This window comes from Erythrolamprus reginae, chromosome 1 (assembly GCF_031021105.1).
Source record: "Erythrolamprus reginae isolate rEryReg1 chromosome 1, rEryReg1.hap1, whole genome shotgun sequence".
Taxonomy (NCBI): Eukaryota; Metazoa; Chordata; class Lepidosauria; order Squamata; family Dipsadidae; genus Erythrolamprus; species Erythrolamprus reginae.
The window spans coordinates 181,197,353-181,222,744 of record NC_091950.1 but is presented as its reverse complement, the minus strand read 5'-3'; the positions used below and the strand labels follow the sequence as shown (position 1 = coordinate 181,222,744).

At 39.3% G+C, this 25,392-nt stretch overlaps 1 protein-coding gene across 1 annotated transcript in view; it reads left to right on the top strand.

The window, feature by feature from the left end:
- The window catches only part of CCDC148 (coiled-coil domain containing 148), a 205,830-nt gene that overhangs the window by 70,261 nt on the left and 110,177 nt on the right, over nt 1-25,392 (top strand). Inside the window, exons 5-9 of the mRNA XM_070731569.1 lie at nt 17,570-17,673; nt 20,478-20,551; nt 22,917-23,071; nt 24,897-24,992; nt 25,084-25,265. Of these exons, the coding sequence (XP_070587670.1) occupies nt 17,570-17,673; nt 20,478-20,551; nt 22,917-23,071; nt 24,897-24,992; nt 25,084-25,265 (611 nt within the window). The remainder of the gene's footprint in view (nt 1-17,569; nt 17,674-20,477; nt 20,552-22,916; nt 23,072-24,896; nt 24,993-25,083; nt 25,266-25,392) is intronic.

Below are 25,392 nucleotides of genomic sequence, written 5' to 3'. Positions count from 1 at the left end.
TAAAGATTTCAGAGACAAAAAGATTTATGTATTAAGATCATGACTATTCAGTTTTGTTAATTTTTAGTTAAAGAAATAAATATAGATTGTAAATATATATTTTTGCGAATTTAAGTAAACCCTGTCATTAGGATGCTCTCTGCTCTTTTTTGAATTTTTATAATACTTGAAAAAAAGATTCCTTTCATTTTCACCATAGCATATTATTTACTATAAAAGCAATTTCATTTTATTAAAGCATAAATTGGCCTATTTTATTTTAGCATATTGTGCAACCCAATGGTTGTAATTAATAAACCATGATTTGTATGACCTAGTATATAAGCCCAACCAACTGTGATTTCTTTAGCAAATCATAAGTAATGATGTTACATAAATCCAATCTCTCTCAGCCTAGCTCAGTTTGTTCCAAATTAAGGTAGCTACTGCTAGTAAGTATTTACTAGCCCAAGAAAATACAGTACAGTATAATGAAAGAATTTTCAGCATAAGAACATAGTGACATTTGAAACTCATTCCTTGTCACTGTGAATTGCACATTTATCAAAGATAAATTGAATAAAGAATCCAGCTAGTCACTGGTCCATTTAATCCAGGTTTGTATATCACACAATCACTATATTGTGGAATGTCGCAGCATTCAAAATGGCATGTGTTCTTTTGAACAACAATGTTACATTTAGTTGATTTATTCTTTTTTTTTTGAAAAAAGTTTTATTAAGTATTTACATTAAAATTACATAACAAAAAACAGTACATACAATACAACAGTATATACACAAAGAGTTAAGTAAAGAAAAAAGAGAAAGGTGAGTAGAGAAAGAAATAAGTGTGAAAAAAGATAAAAGAAAGAAAATAAATCACTCTGCTTTATGTATTACATATTTGATATCGTTATTTACAATTAGAACTAATCGAGGAGTAGTGAATTTTGTGTGCAGCTTATGTCTGATCTACAAAGGAAAATCTTCCTTTTACTGCTTTGTTGTACATCGGTTACATAAATACATTTCCATGATCTTCGTATCATTTTATCAATCGTATATCCTTCTTGTTTCAATGGTATAATGGTGCTATGGTATATTAATGTATATAAATATTATTTGGGTTTGTTACTTCTAAATTTGATATTGGGGTTCCTAATTTTTTTTTTTTAGTTTTACTTTAATTAATTAAATTTTTATTCTAATTTATTTTTTGCAACCCAGATATACCACCTGTCCCAGCTTTTATGGAAGTCTTCCATGTCCCTATCTTGCAGTTCATAAGTCAGTTTTGTCATTTCAACTACCTGGTACACTTTAGTTATCACATTGTAGATTGTGGGTGTGAGTTCCTCCTTCCAACATTGAGCATACGTGATTCTGGCCGCTGTTGTAATATGCAATATTACATGTCTATCGTACTTTGTAAAATGTTGCCTGAATATTCCCAATAAAAAGAGTTCTGGTCTTATATTTATTTCCTTCCCTATAATTCCTTCAATCATATTTCTAATTTCCCCCCAAAATTGCTTAACTGATGGACATGTCCACCACATGTGATAGTAGGTGCCTGGTTTTTCCCGGCACTTCCAGCACCTCCCCCCAGCCCGTCTGTCTAAAATGTACCCTAAACTCTCCCCCATCTGATTTATTCTTAATAGTTAGAAATAAATGAGATTTGCCATGAAATGCTGCAACACAGGTTGATCCCGTTCAGGTTGCCATCAATAAACTACCTGACTCTGTAGTATCATCTCATAACCCCCAAAACTTTACCCTTAGAGTAGAGTCTAAGACTATCCACTGTTGACCTCTCCCAATTCCTAAGAGGTCAGTAAAGGGCGTGCATAAGTGCACCAGCATACCTTCCATCCCCTGTACTAATTGTTGTATCTTGCAATGGCTACCTTGTATTTCCTGTAGATAGTTTGTTCCGTCTTCCAGCGCTGTCTGAGCTAAAGCAGGAAGTCGCTCCTGATTGGCTCAGACGCGGCTGGCTCTTGCTTTGGCGGGAGCCGCAAATGTATAAAAGAAGCGGTTTCTCCAAGCAGAGCCAGTCGGTACTAGCTGAATTGTCACTTGCCTTGCTGAGCTGTCACTTGTTCTCTGAGCTGAATAAAAGTACCGATTTTGTTTGAACCCTGTCTCTGGGTCTACTTCACTGGCGACGACGGACGAAGAAAACCTCGCGTGCAACATGAGCAACGTCCAGATCGGCCAGGCTCCAGAACTCTTCGACCCCGAGAAAACGTCATGGGACGAATACATGGCTACTTTCGAGATCTTCCTCGAAGCGGCAGGAATACAGGACGCCGACGCCGATCGCAGACGGGCGATTTTTTTGAATTACTGCGGCCCAGAAATCCGTGGCCTGGCCCAGACTCTCACCGACCCGCAGCCAGCAAGAACCGTCGCTTGGGACGTCCTACAAGCCAAGTTAGCGAGCCATTTCAAGCCGACCAAACCAGCCATGGTTTTTCGGCATCAGTTCTCCATGATGGCTCAGAAGGAAACAGAATCAATCAACCAGTTTACAACGCGACTTCGGACGGTACTTACACAATGCAAGTTTAAAGACCCGGAAGCTCGCCTCACCGATGCCTTGGTTTTCGGCATGAGAAGCGCCACAGTGAGAAATAAACTCCTCACCGAAGACGAACCGACTCTACAAACCGTAATTAGACTAGCGCAAACCGCAGAAGCCGCCGCCGCAGCGGCTAAGGAATTAAAAGAACACGGAAGGCGAGAACTCATCGCCAAGATTGACTCCGCGTCTCCCCGCGCCGAGGGACCAGACGACCTCAGCCAACCAGCTCACAATGAGGACAACTGCTTCCTGGTACAAGACCAGCCAAGACATCACAGAGCTACTCACCCCCCAGCCCCCTGCGCGAGCTGCCGAGGGAACCACCAGCGCCATCGATGCCCCTTCCGAGACGCTACATGCCACCGCTGCAACCGTCGAGGCCACATCGCCATCGCATGCAGAGCAACGGCACCAGAGGAGACATTCTCCACACCGCGCCACCAACGACCACAAAACCAGACGCCCCAACCACGAGAAAACCGACCGTTCCGCTATTTGGGTCAAAGGAACTACTCAACCGCTAACCGCGACTACTCAAGAGGTAACACTCAATTTTCCGTGAATAACACGGCAACCAAAAAAGGGGGCAAAATTGTTATCTCGCTGTTACTTAACAACCAACCATGCTCGATGGAGCTTGATACAGGGTCTAGGTATACCATTATGCCTTGGGAGAAGTTTAAACTGTATATGCCTAATCTGTCTAAATCTGATCTAAAACAAACCTCTTTAGTAATCAGAGATTTTCAAGGGGGGGTAATCTCGGTCCTGGGAACAGCAAATGTACCTATTGTATTCAAGAATGTCAAATGTACCCTACCCATGCTTATTGTAACGGGGGCTAAACACTCTCTCCTGGGTTTGGCTTGGATGGAACCTTTGGGGATTGAAATTTCGGGTGTGTGTACTGTAAACTGTGATAATATGCCTAACTTTGTGCAAGAGTTCCCCGAAGTGTTCAGCCCCACCTTGGGATCGTATAAGGGGCCCCCTATATCATTTTCTATTGACCCCAAGGTCCCACCAGTCCGGCTCAAACCTCGCAGGGTACCCCTCCCACTTCTCCCCAAGCTAAACCTGCAGCTAGACAAACTCATAAGCCAAGGTATTTTGGTCCCTGTGGAACAAGGGCCATGGGAAACGCCCATAGTTACGCCTCTTAAGCCAGATGGTTCTTTAAGGGTTTGTGCTGACTATAAATCTACCCTTAATAAGGCTCTCCAACATCACCCCTACCCCATCCCGGTGGTACAACAACTCCTACACTCCCTGGGGGAAGGGAAAAGGTTTGCAAAAATCGACCTCGCGCAAGCTTACCAGCAGCTTCCGGTCGATGAACAAACAGCAAACGCACAAACAATTGTAACGCACAGGGGGGCTTTCAAATGCACGAGGTTACAGTTTGGGGTAAGCATAGCCCCAGGGATATTCCAGAGTATTATGGAACGCCTATTGTCAGGGGTAAATGGGGCCATCCCATATTTTGATGACATCTTAATTGCAGGGGAAAACCAAGAACAAGTAAACAAAAGAATAAGGGAAGTACTTAAGAGGTTACAGGATAAAGGCTTAAGAATCAAGCCTGACAAATGTGTCTGGGGAACCAACAGTATAGAATTCCTAGGATATAAAGTAGACAAAGAAGGTATCCACCCCACAACAGAGAAACTGAGGGCCATTAGGGAAGCCCCAGAGCCACAAGATAAGAATGAGCTGCAGGCATTTTTAGGCCTCCTTAATTTTTATTCCGTTTTTTTGAAGCAGAAGGCAACAGTAGCAGAGCCTCTACATCGTTTACTCCAGAAGGAAACCCGTTGGACCTGGGGAGAAACTGAACGTGAAGCCTTTTTCCAAGTAAAGCAATTACTAACTTCTAAAAGTGTGGTAGTCCAATATAGTGCTTCACTACCCATTAGGCTCACGTGCGACGCTTCACCGTACGGTATAGGAGGAGTCCTAGCTCACGTTCTGCCTAATAAGACAGAGGCCCCAATCACATTTTTCTCCAGAACCATGACCAGCACAGAGAGGAATTATAGCCAGTTAGATAAAGAGACTCTAGCTTTAGTGGCAGGGGTGAAGAAATTTCACAATTACATTTTTGGAAGAAGTTTTGAATTAGTTACAGACCGCAAGCCTTTACTAGGTCTGCTAGCCCCCAACAAGCCCACTCCGCCATTTATGTCTCCAAGACTGATCAGATGGGCCCTTTTCCTCTCAGGGTACCAGTATGATCTCACCCACAAGGGGGGGAAGGAAATCAATCATGCAGATGACCTCAGCAGGTGCCCCATAACAGACTTAGTGGAGGACCCTGCTCCTTCCACAGATGTACTAATGATAGAACTCGAGAATAACCCACTAACCACGGCCAAAGAGGTAGCTGCACACACGCAGCAAGATCAAATCCTTAAACAAGTGGTCAACTGTGTACTTAAGGGATGGCAAAATGATTCTGTGAAACCTGAATTGTGTGATTTCAAAGCCAAAAGACTTGAATTATCTTATGTAAAGGGTTGTCTGCTGTGGGGAGATAGAGTGATCATCCCCAAAAGCCTAAGGGTAAAGGTACTCAAAATGTTACATGTGGGCCATCCTGGGATTGTCAGGATGAAGAGCCTAGCAAGAGGGCATTTATGGTGGCCAGGTCTGGATGCTGATATTGAGAACTGGGTATCAAAGTGTGACCCATGCCAAGAATCACGGCCTAATCCCCCCAAAACAACCCCGGCTGAGTGGGAGCAGCCTGCTGGGCCTTGGTCAAGAATCCACATTGACTTTGCTGGTCCAGTGGGGTCCCAGTATTTCTTAATAGTGGTTGATGCGTTCTCCAAATGGGTGGAAATAATAGCAATTAACAACATAACAACAAGTGCCACCATCAAGGTATTGAGTAGACTGTTTGCCACCCATGGTTGCCCGGATATCTTAGTGTCTGACAATGGGCCACAGCTAACAGCCAGACAATTCGAATTGTTCCTAGATGGCCTAGGGGTCAGGCATGCCCTCATCTCGCCTTACTCGCCATGGGCTAATGGTTTGGCAGAACATTACGTTCGTGTGGCAAAGGAGGCATTGCGCAGGTCAGGCCCTGGGGATGTACAACAAAATTTGGACCAATTCTTGCTCACCCAACACATCACCCCTAACTCTCACACACGTGTAAGCCCTGCAGAGTTATTAATGGGAAGAAAATTAAGGTCACCACTAGACAGGTTGAACCCAAGATTCTGTACAAATAATCAAATATGTGTAAAACCTGAAAGAGAAATGTATTTGGGACAAAATGTATATGTAAAAAATTTTGATGGAAGTGTAAACTGGATGAAAGGAATTGTTGTTAAGCAAAATGCACCAAAGACTTATATAGTAAAACTAGAGGATGGTCGAATGTGGAAACGACACATCGACCATATTCGGAAACGAACAGAAAATCCGTTGCCACAAACCGCTGACATGGACTCTCCCCCTTCAACAGACTTTAACACATTGCCCAAATTAAGAAACACGCAAGGGGACTTATCGGGCCAGGGAGAGCCATCCAGCGACGCCGAACCATCCTCCTCCTCCGAAGTCTCCGTTGGGCCCGCCAGGCCAAGTCCACCGCACCGGGAGAACAACGGCGAGCCATCCTCCACAGTCAGTGTCGAAGGAGAAATTGAACTGCGCAGGTCAGAGCGAGCTTCACGGAGACCCCACCGATTGGACGACTTTGTCACGTGGCTTTCGTGATGGATGTGTCCAACTATGAGGGGAGGGGTGTTGTATCTTGCAATGGCTACCTTGTATTTCCTGTAGATAGTTTGTTCCGTCTTCCAGCGCTGTCTGAGCTAAAGCAGGAAGTCGCTCCTGATTGGCTCAGACGCGGCTGGCTCTTGCTTTGGCGGGAGCCGCAAATGTATAAAAGAAGCGGTTTCTCCAAGCAGAGCCAGTCGGTACTAGCTGAATTGTCACTTGCCTTGCTGAGCTGTCACTTGTTCTCTGAGCTGAATAAAAGTACCGATTTTGTTTGAACCCTGTCTCTGGGTCTACTTCATTAATGTTTCTTTTATTTTTTATTAGCACCATTCATACGAATATTATATCTAATGTTTCTTATTTTTTTCTTTCTCTTTTCTTCTTACTAGTATCATGTATATGAATATTATTATATCTTTACATACCTCCAATATGTACCTGACAAAACAAATAAATAAAAATAAATAAATAAATAAATAAAAATAAATACTCCATTCAGTTTCTAGGTTTCCCTTCACTCTTCTCTTTTGAAGAAACCAACATGCTGTGTCTTATGACGCACGTTTGTTTCTCATTTGACATTTTTGAATTGTTTCTTCCCTTAGCTTCATTTCCCCTTTACAAAAAAAAGCCCCCTTTTTCCCTTATGCATTTGAAAACCTGAGCTTGTTCGTACCTGCTTTTTGTGCAATGACAGTGCTGGTTTGACTCCGTGAGGACCTCCACTGATTTCACAAGGAGTTAATAGGCTGTTCTAATAAGCAGCTCTTAGGTTCTGTTTCAGATATTTTTCCCCAGCCTTTCATATATAGAAATGCTTAAGTAGCTTAAAATCCGAACAAGCTATAATTAGCAATCACAATATATGAGGTAGTATGTTTCCATAACATGGAGAGGTCAGGTTGCAGTGAAAATGAATGTAATGTGTAAACAGGGAAGAGTTTGTTCCTTCACTTGGGTAAGAAACACAATGACTAGGCAACTGCTGTGATTGCTTAGCTATTATGAATTGCAGTACAGCAATCTGTGGGGACATATGATTTAGTTTGCAGTTCTTTGTGTATCCCTGCCAGAACTCTTGCCGCTGATAACAGTCTAAAACCTCTTAGGAAGGTCTCTCTTCTGCTATAACAACAGTTCTGATATCCAGAACTTGAGTGCCATTCAAATACTAAGGTATTAGGAAAGTGGGAGATGGCAGATTACAGCAAGATGTGTCACTTTCTCAAATGGAGTAGCTGATGGCACCCTTCTCTATGATTTTCTCCCCCCCCCCCCCGTTCCATAATAAATACAGACAACATATATAAGTTATTTTAGCACCTGAAAATGTCACCTCTGTATATTGGCAAGAAAAAACATACTGTGCTACAATTTAATTTAATTTAATTTAATTTAATTTAATTTAATTTAATTTAATTTAATTTAATTTAATTTAATTTAATTTAATTTAATTTAATTTAATTTAATTTAATTTAATTTAATTTAATTTAATTTAATTTAATTTAATTTAATTTAATTTAATTTAATTTAATTTAATTTAATTTAATTTAATTTAATTTAATTTAATTTAATTTAATTTAATTTAATTTAATTTAATTTAATTTAATTTAATTTAATTTAATTTAATTTAATTTAATTTAATTTAATTTAATTTAATTTAATTTAATTTAATTTTCTAATAGATTTGTGAGCCACCCAGCTCCTTTTGGACCCTGGGCGGCGTACAGTCATATTAAAAAAATGTAAAATCCCCTTAATAAAAACATTCATAGGTCTAGGCTCGATCTAGATGTTATTGCTCATGGCCCCCTCCAGGCCTGCCGGCAACACCAAGCTTTTAAGGCTTTCTGGAAGGCCAGGAGGGTGGGGACAATGCAGATCTCTGGGTTGCAGAGAGCCGGAACCACTGCAGAGAAGGCCCTTCCCCACGGTCCCACCAAACTGCACTGTTTGGCCAACGAGACCCGGAGAAGGCTGACCCTGTGGGAACTAATTGGTCTTTGGGAAGTGTGAGTCAGAAGACGGTCCCGTAAGTAATCTGGCTCTAAGCCATGCAGAGTTTTTTGCACTTGGGTGTTATTTTTTGAATTTTCCACTCTGGCCAAAGTCAGTGGAGGATACCAGTGATATGCCTGCTGCTATTGTTTTAGTTCAGAGGTCTTCAAACATGACAACTTTAAGACTTGTGGACTTCAATTCCAAGAATTCTCTTGCCAACTATGTTGACCAGAGAATTCTGGTAGTTGAAGTCCACAAGTCTTAAAGTTGCCAAGTTTGGGGACTCCTGGTTTAGTTGGTTAAATGGAGTTTTGAAGAATTTCAGGACTATGTGGCATGGCAGTGAAGATATTCTGTCTCTACTAATTATTGGAGGCCAATAATGAGTGAGCTATGAAGGGGAAATGGTTTTAAAAGGCCACTATTAGACTTGGCACCAGATTGTTGTTTTTAATGATGTCTGGGTGGCTTGTGGTCAGTACATGGTTACATGCTGACTTGCTTGGTTTAGAGGCAAAGCCCAATTCCATTTTATTTAGTTTAATGGATTTTTTTATTTAAAAAAATCAATGTTAATTCAGTCTACATTAATGCAAAAATTGCTCCATGGTAATCTTGAGAAGATATCTCTCTCTTGCCAGGATTGAGATAGTCTGCTTCAGCGACAATAATTATGCGAATATAAAAAATCAGTATTATCTGCCCCTGATGTATCAGACCAATACCAAATACTTGAAGAAGCATTCACGCATAAATAGTAAAAATCCAAACATGGGCATTTCTTCTATTTCTGATGTGTAGCTCAAGTGCAAAACTGACATGTCAGGAAATTCTGAGGAAGGAAGGAATGTTTTTAGGGCCCTGTTGAATGGTATCACTTTTTCTAAATTTTCTTTGTTGGACTGTTCAGTGAATGGATTTTGTTTCTCGTTTTTCATTATCCATCACTTACAGCAGTTCATTTAGTGACTGTTCAAAGTTATAATAAAACTGAAAAAAAATGACAATTTTTCACATTTATGACTGTTGCAGCATCTTTAGTTTTCTAAAGATGAAACTAAGAGTTCTGCTATTCACACAAGCAAGTTTAGCATATAAAATGACAGATCATCCCTGTTACCTGAAAATTGAATGTAAATATGCAATCCATTTTGTTTCTGAAAAACAAATATATATTAAAGCAGTTAATTAACTCTATCTCCTTAACCTATGTTAATCTTTTTTAAAGAAGATTTAAAAAAAAAAAATAACAGTAGGCTTTGACTTACAACTTATTCGTTTAGTGATTATTTTTTAAAAGGAATAAAATAGCATTGTATAAATACAAAGGAATGATGATACACTGTCTATTAAGTATTAAGGATTCTGCAGATAATCTTCTACTTACAACTGCAACTGAGCCTAAAATTCTGTTGCTAAGCAGCACAGTTGTTAAGTGAGTTTTGTTCCCTTTTACACCTTTTCTTGCCATAGTTGTTAAGCAAATCACTGCAGTGGTTAAGTCTACGGAGAGGGGCAGCATACAAATCCAATAATAATAATAATAATAATAATAATAATAATAATAATAATAATAATAATAATAATAATAATAAAATGGCTTCCTATAATGACTTTGTTTTTCAGAAGGTCGTAAAAGCTGACGACATGACCCTGGGGCATTGCAACCATCATTTATTGGCATAATAAATGCCAATTGCCAAATGTCCGAGTTTTCCTCATGTGACTGTGGGAATTCTGGAACAATCTTAACTGTGAAAAATGGTTAAGATTGTTCCAGAATTCCCATAGTCATATGAGGAACTTTTTTCAGTGACTGTTGTAACTTTAAAAGATCACTAAACGAATAGTTGTAAGTCAAGGCCTATTGTTATTTTTTTTTTCATCCTAAAGAGCTAATCTCAATAAATCTATTCCTTATGATAAATAAATGCTAGGATGATAGTAATTATGATTGCAATATAGTCCGAAAGAAGTATCCTATTTTTGTTCACTAAATGGAGTATGGGAAATCCATAGATTCATTGTTGAAAAGCAATGCATAACAATTTTATCTCTGTGAAAACTAACAATTCTTAATAAGCTGTGAGTTCTAGCTGGGTTGTCATAGGGATCCCTTCTATTCCTGTGCATATAAAGACTTTCTTTCGGTTGTTTAGCTGTAGATGCATCTGTCACTTGTGAAAATATTTACTACAGAAATTAAAAGCCTTAGATAAAGCCAAATCTGATATTAAACAGTTCTATATAAAAGCAGATTATTACAAGAAGAGGGCATTAAGTAAGCAACTTCTCATATACTCCTAAATTTATTAGGAACCGTTAATTTGGCTACTATTGAGGAAGGAAGTTTGTGTAGAAGAATTTAATGGATACGAACTCTTCTTTCCCATCGCTGTCTATCAGAGAAGCATGACTTGATCCCTCCTAAGGTTATTGCTTGAAGCCAAAGTAAAGTAAAAGTAATAATTTCTTCCCCCCCCCAGTAAAAGCTTTTTTATTTTTTTCCTTCCACATCAAAAACATACATAACATACATCACATATATCTTCAATAGAAGTCAATATACATATACAGTGTTCCCTCGATTTTCGTGGGGGATACGTTGCAAGACCTCCCACGAAAATCGATTTTCCGTGAAGTAGCGGTGCGGAAGTATAAACACCATCTGCGCATGCGCGCCCTTTTTCCAAGGCCGCGCAAGGGCTTGAAGTTGGAGGCGGGGAGCGACGAAAGTGCGGAGGCTGGCAATGATTGTTTTTAATGTCGGCCACCCACCCAGCACCTCCGGCCTCCTCGCCGCTACCCCCTGCCCGCCCGATTCGCCCCTCTCACCGGCTTTCTTGGGGCACGAGTCCTCCTGCAGCAGCGCTGGCGGCTGCGGCTTCTCGGCCTCCTCATTTGGCTGCTAGCCACTCTGAGTGCTTTTAGAATGCCCGCCCCACCCCTCTTGTAGTCCCTTGGCTGAGAGCGCTTTCGTCCCAGCTGTCAGCGAGGGGGGCTGCAGGAGGTGGGACAGGCGTTCTCACAGAGAGCAACGAGATGGAAAGGAGAGAGGGAGAAAGAGAGAAATGAGAAAATGATTGAAGCAGAGAATGACAGGAAAGAGAGAGAGAAGTGACTCTTGAATGAAAGCATACAGTATGGTAAAAGTACTTAAATAATGACAGAATAAAAACCCCCAGCCCTCACCTGTGTTTGAATTTACATACAGGTACAATATTCATTCATTCACTCAGTCATTCATTCATTCTTCTACAGTATGCCACTCAGTCCCAACACTTTTAACCCATAAATTACCATTTCCCATCCCCTTAATTACCATTTCCCCTTCCCATTACCTCTACCTGTACCTGTACAGTACAGTACTGTACATTGAATAAGACACTTGGTCATCCTGATAGTTATAAATGATAATAATATTTATTTACATTTTTTTGGGGGGGGTTAGCATAACTAGGATAACTCGGGATCTTCTTCTATCACCATTTCATCGGGCACTTCTACAATGGACGCTGCAGGTGATGGTGTGACATACCTCTTGGTTTTCGTGACAAACATAGTTATGGGCAGTTGTTGGCGCAGTTTCTTTTTCTGGGCTAACATGGCTCTGTATGGTGCAAAGGTGTTGTCAAGGGAGGCCTTAAAGTGTATAGAGCGAGTCATGTTGGGATCCCAAAGTTACACCATGTGTTGGAGATGTGCAGCAGCTCTATGCAGTTCTGCAAGCCGCTCAAGCGTTAGGCCAACATCTTCTTCTTCCTCAGCTTGTTTAGCTTCCTCTTCCTCCTCTTCTTCACTCGCTGACCTGGTCAGCTCCTCCAGATCTTTGTCTGTCAGTGGTAGGCCATGCTCATCAAGTAAACCATTGACTTCATCTGGTGTCATGTCAATGAAGCCTTCTCCACCCAGTGCCTGTGCCAGCTTCACAGATTTCTGGACTGCAGCATGTTGAATTTCTTCGGGAGAAAATCCCTTGTAATCATGCACCACTTCTGGCCACAATTTCTTCCAGCAGGCATTCATTGTCTGTGACTTCATATCCATTAAGGCATTCTGAATGTTCTTCAGACATGATGCGATCGTGTACTGACGCCAGTAGCCCTTCAATGTGAAGTTTTCATCAGCGTCCATTGCTTCCACGAGGCTTCCAAGGGAATTGCACATGTACAGTGCCTTAAATGCGCGGATAACACCTTGGTCCATCGGCTGGATAAATGATGTGGTGTTTGGTGGCAGGAATTCGACTTGTACCCCAGCATGTTCATGTGCCAGGTCATCATGGCCTCCAGCATTGTCCATTAGGAGAAGCACTTTGAAATTGAGTCCTTTGCCAGCCAAATAATCCTTCACCTGTGGGATGAAGCACTGATGAAACCAGTCCCGCGTGAGGGCTTTTGTAATCCATGCTTTAGGATTATGCATCCAGTACACTGGCAATGCATTCTTATTTCTGTTCTTGGGGGCTCTTGGATTTCGTGACTTATAAATTAGCCCTGGCTTCATCAAAAAGCCTGCTGCATTCCCACACATGATCAAAGTTACCCGATCTTTCTGGGCCTTAAAACCAGGGGCTTTGGCTTCATCTTGCATCAAGAAAGTCCGTGAAGGCATCCTCTTCCAGAACAGGCCTGTTTCGTCCATGTTGAACACCTGTTCTGGAAGGTAGCCCCCTTCTTCAATTAGGTCTTTAAACGTGCCATGGACATACTGCTCGGCTGCAGCTGTATCTGCTGAGGCAGCTTCTCCGTGCAATGACACACTCCTCAGGCCATGGCGCCGTTGAAATTTATCGAACCACCCTTTGCTTGCTGTGAATGTGAATGGGGCCGAAGAAGCAGTAGATGTTGATGGCTGGGTGTCTTCTGAGTCATCAGCACCTTCACCAGCACCTTCATCTGCAGAGAATGACAGGAAAGGGAGAGAGAAGTGACTCTTGAATGAAAGCATACAGTATGGTAAAAGCACTTAAATAATGACAGAATAAAAAACCCCAGCCCTCACCTGTGTTTCCCTCATCTACATCGCCTCCTTCTGTGTTTGCAAGACGGGTGTAGAGTTGCTGTGCCTTTGTCCGTATGGTGTTGGTATCCAAAGCAGTGCTCTTTTTACGGCAGTCTTGTACCTACACGGACAAAGCAGCTTCCATTTTCATAAGGCGTTTGTTTCTAGGCGTCACCATTCTTTTTGCAGCCTTGTTGAATGTTATCAGAGAAGTTTGCCTTATCTTCTTTTTGTCTTTCCGAATGTATCGCACACTCGATTCGTTGATCCCATAATGCCGACCAACATCTGCATAAGAGCGTCCCTCTTTTAGCATGTCCAAAAGTTCAATTTTCTCCTTAATTGTCAGCATCTTCCTGCTCTTTTTAGCATCGCCACCTCCGCTCCGCGTGCAACGTTTAGGAGCCATCTTCCAACAAGTTTTAACAAGTTGCAAAAGTTCCAAAGCACGCTGGGATAACACCACTGATTGGCCGAGATTTCTGTCCATCAGCATTGTTGGGCGAAATTTTTGCAATGACAATGCTGATTGGCTGAGATTTCGGTGCATCAGCATTGTCGGGCAAAGTTTTTGCGATGGCAAAGCTGATTGGCCGAGATTTCGGCCAATCAGCAATGGCAGACGTAAGTTTGGTGATGACGTATGACGTCATTGGGCGGGAAAAACCGTGGTATAGAAAAAAAACCGCAGACTATTTTTAAATTATTTTTTTGAAAAACCGTGGTATAGCCGTTTCGCGAAGATCGAAACTGCGAAAATCGAGGGATCACTGTATTGTCCCTTAAAAACTGCAGCAAATGGGGATGATTCTCTCCCTCCCTCTCATCTTTCTGATGATAGTGATAAGTTCTGACAATTTGATCAACAGCAGTTCTAGAAAAATTGTACTAGCCTAGACCGAAAAGAATTCCAAAAATAATCTTCTTGTGGTTTTGTCTGGTTGGGCTTGGAGACCATAGTTTTGTTGGGAAAAAGATGGCATAAGTCTAGGACAGTGGTTCTCAACCTTTCTAATGCCGTGACCCCTTAATATAGTTCCTCATATTGTGGTGACCCCCAACCATAAGTTTAGCGCCAATTCTCCCAACAGAGCTTTAAGCTGATTGGCAGGAAGGTCAGAGGGACACCCCCACTGTAAACTCTTGATTGGTCAGATTGTAAAATTATGTTCCAAGGTGCCAAAATAGAAGCTTTAGTTCCTAACACCATGGGAAATTTGTCTTTTCCCATGGTCTTAGATTACCCCTGAGAAACGGTTGTTCGACTCCAACCTCCAACCTCCAGGTTGAGAACTACTGGTCAAAGGGAGAAGACAGTGCAGAAGACCAAAGAATTGAGATGTTGGGGAACTAAGAAGAGGAAAGCAGAACCAGCTATTATAAAAGAGGCCTGAGAGAGACTCTCCCAGTCTGAAAAGTTCCCTCTCTCCCTCCCTTTCTCTCTCTCGCTCTCCCTCCCTCCCCCTGTGTGTGTGAGAGAGAGAAAGTGGGGGGGGGGGGGAGGGAATATGAGAGAGAGAGAGAGGGGAGCAGCTTATCTGCTGATAACCAGGTACCATACATTAAAAGGCTATAAAAATCTTGACTGAAAATGAAAGCAAGTTAATGGATAAAATGATCTCAGCAGCACTTAAGGAAGTAGTTGCAAATATTAGCAAAGATGGTTTAATGGTTTGATTCAGTACCCAAACTACAAAAAGCCTAAAGTCTCTGGAAATAAAGCAATACTAGACTAATAAGAAAATGAAATGTAAGTAGCAGAGTAAGTTAAGCAGAGAAGTAAAAATATGCCAGTTTAGTACTTTGTGTTAGTTTAGTTCTTTACCTGTTAAGAAATAAATGTACCAGTAACTCTGCAAGAATGATCCATAGCTCTACCATTCAAAACGAACCCATGACAATAGGAGTCAAAGTTTATTGTGGAGAAAATGAAATTTTAATGATATATAAAATTGAAAGTTTCTGCTGCTGTTCTTTGGATGCCTATATTTTCCCCTAGGTTATAAAGAAATGGTTCAGATATAAATACTCATTGAAAGACTTTGGCAAAATTCTTTAATTAGGAGTTCCATTCAGTCATATGGAAATGTAGTAATATGTACAGTAAGATGGATTTTTATTTTGCATAAAGTACCACTAAAATCATACATTAGTAATCTGTAGTAATCTGTGTTTGATTTAACATATTGACCTAGCCAATAGTTAATCTTCTTTTGGCTTAATGTGATACATGGATCAGCTTTTGTGATGAATAAACTACAGTTTATGACGTAAAGTGTTGTGCAAAATATACAGTATCTCCATAGTTCAACTACAGCATATTAAATAAAACCATGACTTATAAATAAATAAATAAATAAACAAACAAATAAATAAATAAAAATAAAAATAAAAATAAAAATAAAAATAAAAATAAAAATAAAAATAATATAAATATAAATATAAATATAAATATAAATATAAATATAAATATAAATATAAATATAAATATAAATATAAATATAAATATAAATATAAATATAAATATAAATATAAATATAAATAATATAAATATAAATATAAATATAAATATAAATATAAATATAAATATAAATATAAATATAAATATAAATATAAATATAAATATAAATATAAATATAAATAAATATAAATAATATAAATATAAATAATATAAATATAAATATAAATATAAATATAAATATAAATATAAATATAAATATAAATATAAATAATATAAATATAAATATAAATATAAATATAAATATAAATATAAATATAAATAATATAAATATAAATAATATAAATATAAATAATGTAAATATAAATAATATAAATATAAATATAAATATAAATAATATAAATATAAATAATATAAATATAAATATAAATATAAATATAAATAATATAAATATAAATAATATAAATATAAATAATATAAATATAAATATAAATATAAATATAAATATAAATAATATAAATATAAATAATATAAATATAAATATAAATATAAATATAAATATAAATATAAATATAAATAATATAAATATAAATAATATAAATATAAATATAAATATAAATATAAATATAAATATAAATATAAATATAAATAATATAAATATAAATAATATAAATATAAATATAAATATAAATATAAATATAAATATAAATATAAATAATATAAATATAAATAATATAAATATAAATATAAATATAAATATAAATAATATAAATATAAATAATATAAATATAAATAATATAAATATAAATATAAATATAAATATAAATATAAATATAAATAATATAAATATAAATAATATAAATATAAATATAAATATAAATATAAATATAAATATAAATATAAATATAAATATAAATAATATAAATATAAATAATATAAATATAAATATAAATATAAATATAAATATAAATATAAATATAAATATAAATATAAATATATAAATATGATGTGTGCATTCTGCCTAAAAGTAAGAGGGTAGGGTTAGCCTACTAGTTTTTAATCAGCAGGTTCAGGCTTCTTTCATATTAAAAAAAATCACTTTTGATTCTCCAACATTTTTCTTTAACTTAGTGAAAAAAACCTCTGAGAGTAGTATAATCGCATAACTGCAAGTCAGAAAATGACAGAGTGGAGCTATAATTTATGTCTAACCTGTGACCTCATGACTATCAATTTCACTTCTATGTAGAATAAATATAGATTAAATAAAATATAAAAAATAAATATATAAAAATATAGATACATACAACTAGAAAAGAATATTCAATAGCATTTACTATTCTGCTGTTTGGGTGTGGGGTTTTTTTTGCAAGTTTTGGATCCATTGATCTAGAATAAAAACTGTAATCTTAAAAAACAATACTGTATTTGGTATATATGCTTTTGTTTAAGTTCCTTATTTTCTGCAACGGGGCATATTTTGCGGCTGCCAGAAAATGATGGTTAATTATACATTATCTTGGTTTCTTGAACAGACGTCCTTTTAATAATAGATATGAACCATTGACTTCCTTTTAAAATTATTTAAATGTAAGGTGTTTTAGAATATTATGATATTAATGAGGCCCTTTGGCAAGGACACAATCTGGGAAGACAGGTGAAGATATTAAATAAAATTTATGAATCATTGACTTTCAAAGACAATCAAACATAAATCCTGTTCAAGGTTAGCTATTTCTTCACAGAAGCCTCAACAACATTTATTATTAATAAAATGTATTTAAATCTTGTACCCAGATTAAAAAATTACAGCATGCTTCAAAAATTAACAAGGAACACATGCTGCTGAAACGTCATCACCAAGTATGGTGGAAAGAGCACAAGAGATTGCACGAAAACAAGTAAGAAGTGATGAAGCTTAATAACATAATTGAAAACTTGGTGATGCAATGGACAAGACTTCATATGCAGAGTCTGAAGGAAACTGCTCTTTTAGATAAGAAAACCCTCAAATGACCCTGAAACAGTTATGGTGTTAATCTATAGGGCCTTTTTTTGGGTGGTGGGAGGAAAAATAGATCTGATAGCACTCAGAACCTACTTTATATATATAAAAGCGAAAGCCACTCACACATTAATAACAAAATCTCCAAAACCGTAAAGCCTACAAACTTGAAAATTGCCATGTATGTTCTTGACTTCTAGGTGCTTACTAAGAAAGGATTTTTCAAAATGACCATTGGAGCATGAGTATTTCTTATATTATTATTAAGAAGCTCTTATGCTAAGGAGCTCTACTTCCCCCTCCTCACCTAAAAAGAAGTCTGATCCAAATGCAAAACACAAGCAGAGGAGTTTCATTTTCATTTTTGCTATCACAGCAGTGAGCGGCTTTATTACACAATAGTTTAGCTAAGCCGTGCACAGATTTCTTCCCGTTTTCTTTTTGCTCAAACGGCAAATACTACAGTGATCCCTCGATTATCGCGAGGGTTCCGTTCCAAGACCCCTCGCGATAATTGATTTTTCGCGATGTAGGGTTGCGGAAGTAAAAACACCATCTGCGCATGCGCGCCCTTTTTTCCATGGCCGCGCATGCGCAGATGGTGGAGTTTGCGTGGGCGGCGGGGAAACCCCGGTCTTCGTCGGCTCACTGCTGCTGCGGCCGCCCAGCAGCTGATCTGCTCGGCGGCAGCAGCGAGGAGCCGAATCGGGCTTTCCCCTTTGCGTGGGCGGCGGGGAAACCCCGATCTTCGGCGGCTCGCTGCTGCTGCGGCCGCCCAGCAGCTGATCTGCTCGGCGGCAGCAGCGAGGAGCCGAATCGGGCTTTCCCCTTTGCGTGGACGGCGGGGAAACCCCGGTCTTCGTCGGCTCGCTGCTGCTGCGGCTGCCCAGCAGCTGATCTGCTCGGCGGCAGCAGCGAGGAGCCGAATCGGGCTTTCCCCTTTGTGTGGGCGGCGGGGAAACACCGGTCTTCGTCTGCTCGCTGCTGCTGCGGCCACCCAGCAGCTGATCCGCTCGGCGGCAGCAGCAGCGAGCAGACGAAGATCGGTGTTTCCCCGCTGCCCACGCAAAGGGGAAACCCTGGCTCCTCGCTGATGCCCCCGCTCGCCCGCCGCCCGCCGCCTGCCAGCAAGAGGGGGAGAGATAGAGAAAGAGAGAGAAGGAAAGAAAGAGATGAGAGAGGGAGGAAGAGAGTGTGAGAGAGGAAGAAGCAAGATAGAGAAAGAGAGAGAGAAAGAAAGATGAGAAAGGAAGGAAGAGAGTGATGTCATCGGGTGGGAAAAATCGCGATATAGCATTTCGCGAAGATCGAGATCGCGAAAATCGAGGGATCACTGTATTTGCGTTTCCAAACACCCATCAACTCTCTCACACGCTAACACGTCACTAGCCAGATGAATTCTAATGAATGCTGGTGGCAGAGACAGATTCACTCTCTCCTTAGTTTCCTCCTCAGTTCAGACAAATCTGTTCCTTCTACTGTAACACCAGTTAAAGGGAAAAGAAGCAAAAAATGCAGGAAAAGATTTACAGATGTGATTAGGAAAACACAAGTAAGGGAAACTGCCTGTTTTCTCCCATGGCCAGTTCTATGTGGCATTCTCCAGAGTCAGTTCACCTGACAGCCTGGGCATCCTCCAGTCAGGCAGCAAAACCAGGAATGTTGTTTACAGGAGGTCCTGGGCAATTCATCTGAGGGACGGCTTGAAAGTCTGCGCCAGGGGTCGGCAACCTTAAAAACTCAAAGAGCCATTTGGACCAGTTTCCCAGGGAAATCAAAACCCCCAGAACCACAAAAAATGGAAGGACATGGTCAACTCGATGTCACTCCCACCAAGGCACATTATTCCGCCCCTCTCAGCTAGGCCTGCCCTGGTTTTGTGGCTCTATGTTTTCTTTTCCATGAAAAAAAGATATCTCTCTCTTTTCCATCTCTCTTTCTCTCTCTCCATCTTCCTCCCTCTCCTATATCTTTCTCTCCCCTCCCTCTCATCTTTCTTTCTCTTCCCCTCTTCCCACCCCTCTGTATCTCTATCATCCTCCTTCGTCTCTCTCTTTCTCTCTCTCCCTCCCCCCCTTCTCTCTCTCTGTGTTGAGGAACGATCACATCCCCAATGGAGACTTTTCTTCGGGTGACCCTCCTCTCCCTCTCTTGACTCCCTGGCTGACTGTGGCACACATGGAAGACCCTCCTCAAGCGAGAGCAAAAGCTCAGCAAAGGCACACATGGAGGGCGGACAAGTGCTCATTTAAGGAGGGTCTTTGGATGTGTTCTTTTGCTTTGGTGTTTGCTTGAGGGTCTCCCCACGCATGTGCAACCTCTTGGCCCTGCCACAGCCATCCAGGGAGTCAAGAGAGGGAGAGGAGGATTGCCCAAAGGGAAGCCTCTGCCGTGGGTGGCTATATTTCTCACCATTCTCAGCACCGGAGAACCAGACCTGGATGCTTCTCCATTTCACCATCACCCTTACCTTCTCAGGCAAGGTGAGGGAGGGAAGAGTGGGGCCAGCCAGTGATGGGACAGGGAGCCACAGCAGGGCCCCCAAAGAGTGTATGTGGCTTTGGAGCCACAGGTTGCCAGTTCCTGGTCTATGCTATGCAACAAGGGAGAATTGGGGAAGACTCAGAAAAGTCTAGTGACCCAAAAATGTGCACAATGGAAAAAAGTATATTTTACCTGACCTGAAATGTTTAATTGCAGGCAGAAGTTAGAATCTGAAATTCAAACATTCTTTGATGAAGAAAATGAATGCTTTTTCAACTTGTGGGATTTGCGTAAGTAATCTGTCAATTTCGGGACTAAACTAAATTGTGTACTGGTAAGAAAGAGAGATAAGAAGTATGTAAGGGTGAGAGTGGGTAAAGAGTGAAAGATTTCATATTTCTGTGTTTTTCATCTAAATTCTATTACAAAGAAACTTTTCCTCTTAGAAATAAATCCCATATCAGGTGGCATGAGAATTGAGTGAGCAATCTTTGCTTTTTTTTCTATGAACTGTTGTGCCCTTTCTCTCCAATAGCCATCCATAATACACCAACAGAAAAATACCTACAACCTATACAGGAAATCCTCAACTTATAACAGTTTGCTCATTCAAAGTTACAATGACACTGAAAAAAGTTACTTATGACCATTTTTCACACGAACATGGTCACATGATTTACATTTGAACATTTGACAACTGATTCACATTTGTGACAATTCAGTGCCTTCCTGATTCATGTGATCACCTTCTGTAACCCTCTGACAAGCAAAAATCAATGGGGAAACCAGATTCACTTAACAACCTGTTAGTAATTTAACAATTGCAGTGATTCACTTAACAAATGTGACAAGAAAAGTTGTAAAGTGGGGCAAGATTCACTTAACAAATTTCTCACTTAACAACATAAATTTTGGGCTCTATTGTGGTCGTCAATTGTGGACTACCTGTACCATACATACCCTGTTTCCCCTAAAATAAGACATCCCCTGATTATAAGCCCAATCTGGGCTTTTGAGTGCATGACAGTAAAGCCAAGGGTCAAGGTTCCAGATAACATCCAAACTAAATCAGAATCTGAGGCAAAGTATTCCTCAAAGGTCCAATTTATTCCCGGAGCCATTCTGGCACCTATACAGGGAAACCTGAATCTGAGTTTCCCACTCAGTTGAAAGTTCATATCCCTTGACCCCGACCCATAAACCTATCACGTTGTCCAGTCAGATAGTGCCAGCATGGCCAGTCCTTTCCTCACTGGTTGCATCTGTTCCCTCCTGGTATTCACCCCTCCCAAGTTCAGGTCTTCTATAGATAGTGTGGCAAGCCGTTAATTTATCACCAACTTCTGGAGCTGCTTGACAGGCGGCCTCTCCTCAAGAAAAAAAAGACATATCCTGCGGTGGAGAAAGATCACAAAGGGTTAATTGGTTTAACCACCACCCCCTCCTCCAGGGAGATCCTTGGGCTTATCTGGGTATTTATCATGGAATTGTTTGACTAATCTAAAAAGAGCCTTGGTGGCGCAGTGGTGCAGTACTGCAAGCTACTTCTGCTGATCACTGGCTGCTAGCAGTTTGGCAGATCGAATCTCAGTAGGCTCAAGGTTGACTCAGCCTTCCATCCTTCCAAGGTCAGTAAAATGATTGTTTCGAGCAATATGCTTACTCTCTGTAAACCATTTAGAGAAGGATGTAAAGCACTGTGAAGCAATATATAAATCTAAATGCTATTGCTAATCTGTCCGCTTTCACTTTTCAACTGTTTACCCATGTGGATTCAGACAAAGGGCACCTCTTCCAATGAATGAGGTGAAATACTGGGTGGATTTTTCCCAATATTCTGGGCAATGCAAGCTGTATGGTGATCAGGTTTATTATTTTGACTATTGCGAAGGGCCCTAAAAATTTAGCGCTAGCTTTTTGCTGGGTAATTTCAATTGGATATATTTTGTGGATAGGAAAACTTTATGAGTTTTAGACCGCCTGGGGTCGGATGTGGGGACTCAGTTCTTCCCCCCAGTGCCTGCTAAAGCTAGCTGGGTGAGAATTTATGAGATTCAGGTTAAAGATGTTAAGGTTCCAGATAATGTCTGAACTAAATCAGACTCTGAGCCAAAATATTCCTCAAAGCTCCAATTTATTTCTGGAGCCATCCTGGCACCTACACTGGGAAACCTAAATCTGAGCTTCCCGTTCAGTTGAAAGTTCACATCCCTTGTCCCCCACCCACAAACTTGTCATGTTGTCCAGTCAGATCGTGCCAGCGTGGCCAGTCCTTTCCTCACTTGTGGCCCCGGTGGTTGCATCTATACCCTCCTAGTATTCACTCCTCCCAAGTTTAGATCTTCTATAGATAGTGTGGCAGGCCATTAATTTATCACCAACTTCTGCAGCGCCTTGACACCAAGTTCTTATTTCAGGGTTCAAAAAAATATAAGACAGGATCTTATTTTCGAGGAAACACAGTACCATGCTATGAATATTACACTGTGCTCAACCCCTTCCTTTTCTGGGAAGCCTGGGTTTCTTATTCTTTTCAGAGACAAGCAGAGAAAATGTAAATTTCTTTTTCCATAACACAAGCTATTATTTGACAAACTCTTATTAATTAGCTCTTTAACTGAGCAACACCCCTAATTTCTGTTTAACTTTTAATAGGATATAAATTAACAAAAGGCTTGGATACATTTCAAGCAAACACAGTGCAACCTGTCTGGCAGCTAAGGGAAGATTTAAGGTACAGACTATTAGAAATGCAAACCAACTGCAAAAGTGTGGAATATCAATTTAATCCAGATGCTGTATTAAAAGAGGTGAGTAATTCTGTGCTTCTGCATACGGTCTTTCCTCCTATATCTTACTGTGGGTGATCTTCTGTGCTGTTATTGCATTTGCATTATATTTGCACATTTAAAGAAATACGCTGTTCCGTCAAGGTATAAAAATATGACATGTGACATGGAACTAATTTCAGAATCCAGCTTCTTAAAACTGTTTCCTTTCTCCCTCTGACACTTTAATCTTGTTTTCTGTTAGCCATGCTGAGAGATAGCATGCTATTAAACATGATCTTTTGCATTGTATTTTGGGGTACCATCATTCACTGCCTATAGATTTGGACACCATGATCCCCCCCCCCCCTGTGTCCATGATGGTAAATCTTGTGATCCACCAAGTAAACTGTAAATCTCATCCCTCCTATTGTTGGTCATGTTGGCTAGCTAATGGGACAGATTTATCACACCTTTCCTGATTCATATCTCCTCATTCTTTTCAAAAGCATTCCAACTTTGAAAACAAATTTTTAAATTTCTATTTTATTCTGTCTATTCTATTCTAAAACACAAATCCAAATCAATTTAGATAGTGAATCAGCATTTGTAAACACAGATTTTGGATTTTTATATAAAACAGATAAATCTTTTGGGGTGGAATGCACAGATATATTTAGGGATAATCTAGTTGATGTTATGTTAGTGTTAAGGCTGGCCGTTGATTTATTATAGAATACATAGACTGAAATTATAACTAACTCGAAGTAATTAGATGTATAGATAAATCCATACATCCAATAACTTCTCATTCTTTGCTTTTCTGAGAACAAATTACATAGCTTTTTTGCATGGAAAATCAAACTCTACATGATATATTTCAATCTGCCTTGTTTGCTAAAATCTTGGTCTGACCTATACAAAATAAATCATATGTGCATTCGAGAAAAATTGTGAGTGATAATTTTGTACATTTATAGAGCAATTTCTAAAGATTGAATAACATTTTTTCAGTCCAGATATTCAGTATTACAGTATATGCTTTCCATTTTGTATGAAAATTGGAATGCACATAATGTTATCTAAAAACTACTGGGTGCATCTGGTTGCATGCCTTAATCTTGGGATTTTCTTAGAATCAAGTATTCATCTGTTTTAGGACATTTTTTTTCCTTTGAACATTGCTTTAATGTATTGGATTCAGATGGCACACTACATTTGCAAATGTGTCAGTTTTACCTTATTAATGAAATAATTAAGAAAGAACAATCGAGTTGTCGAAGCGTGGAACTCATTACTGGACTCAATAGTGTCAACCCCTAACCCCAACATTTCTCCCTTGGACTATCCACGATTGACCTCTCCAGGTTCTTAAGAGGTCAGTAAGGGGCGTACATGTGCACTAGTGTGCCTTTCGTCCCCTGTCCAATTGTCTTTCCTTTATCTCATATATCATATATATTTTCTTCCTTTCATATATATTCTCCTCTATTTTTACATATTATCTTTATATATATATTACTTCATGTCTATTCTCTTCCATATGTATTGTGTATTGGACAAATGAATAAATAAATAAATAAAACCCCGAAAAGTTAAGGTTATAAACTCAGGTCCAATTCCCACTCAGGCCAAATCTGGAACTCAGATCAGCTAGCTCTTTCAATTTGACCTGCTTTATAGTATTCTTTTGATAATACAACAAGAGATCGCTTTTTTGCATTATACATGATTTATTTGAAAGGAGGTAGGATAAAAATAGAATGAATCAATGAGCAATGTGCTGTTTTGTCAATACGTGGGACCACATTTACAACATTAATAATGTTCTTTAACTCATTAATACAATTTCTTTTTCCAAAACTAGATAGAGTTTGTGAAGAAACAACAGAAAGCAATTTTGGGAAAGCTTCATCAGGAGAGAACAGCTTTGGAAAAGGAGCTTGAGGAATTTATCGATGAAGTAAGTTCTTTGGTTTATTTTAATTTTAAAAATTTAAATTAGATTAGCAAGAATGTGGCAGTTGGTTCCAATGTCTTTACTTTTATTATAGGACCTGGCATGTACTTTAGAGGAAAGGACCGCATTTGTACCTGAGCTTCCACCACAGTTACTGGACCTGGAGTGTCCGTATCCTGATCTCAAGGCTTCTGTGCTTACTGAATTTTACAAACTTGCAGATGACTACTCTTTGAAGATCCAAGAAGCTGATCAAGACTTAAAAACCATAGCGAGGTAATAGAATCTCAATTCATGTTTGTTTTAGGATTAAGTAAAATGTTTTGCTATTGGAATATTCTGCTATTGCAGTTGCCCTTACCAAGGGAAAGGGGAGGGGGGGATGCCTTGCTGAGCTTCATGC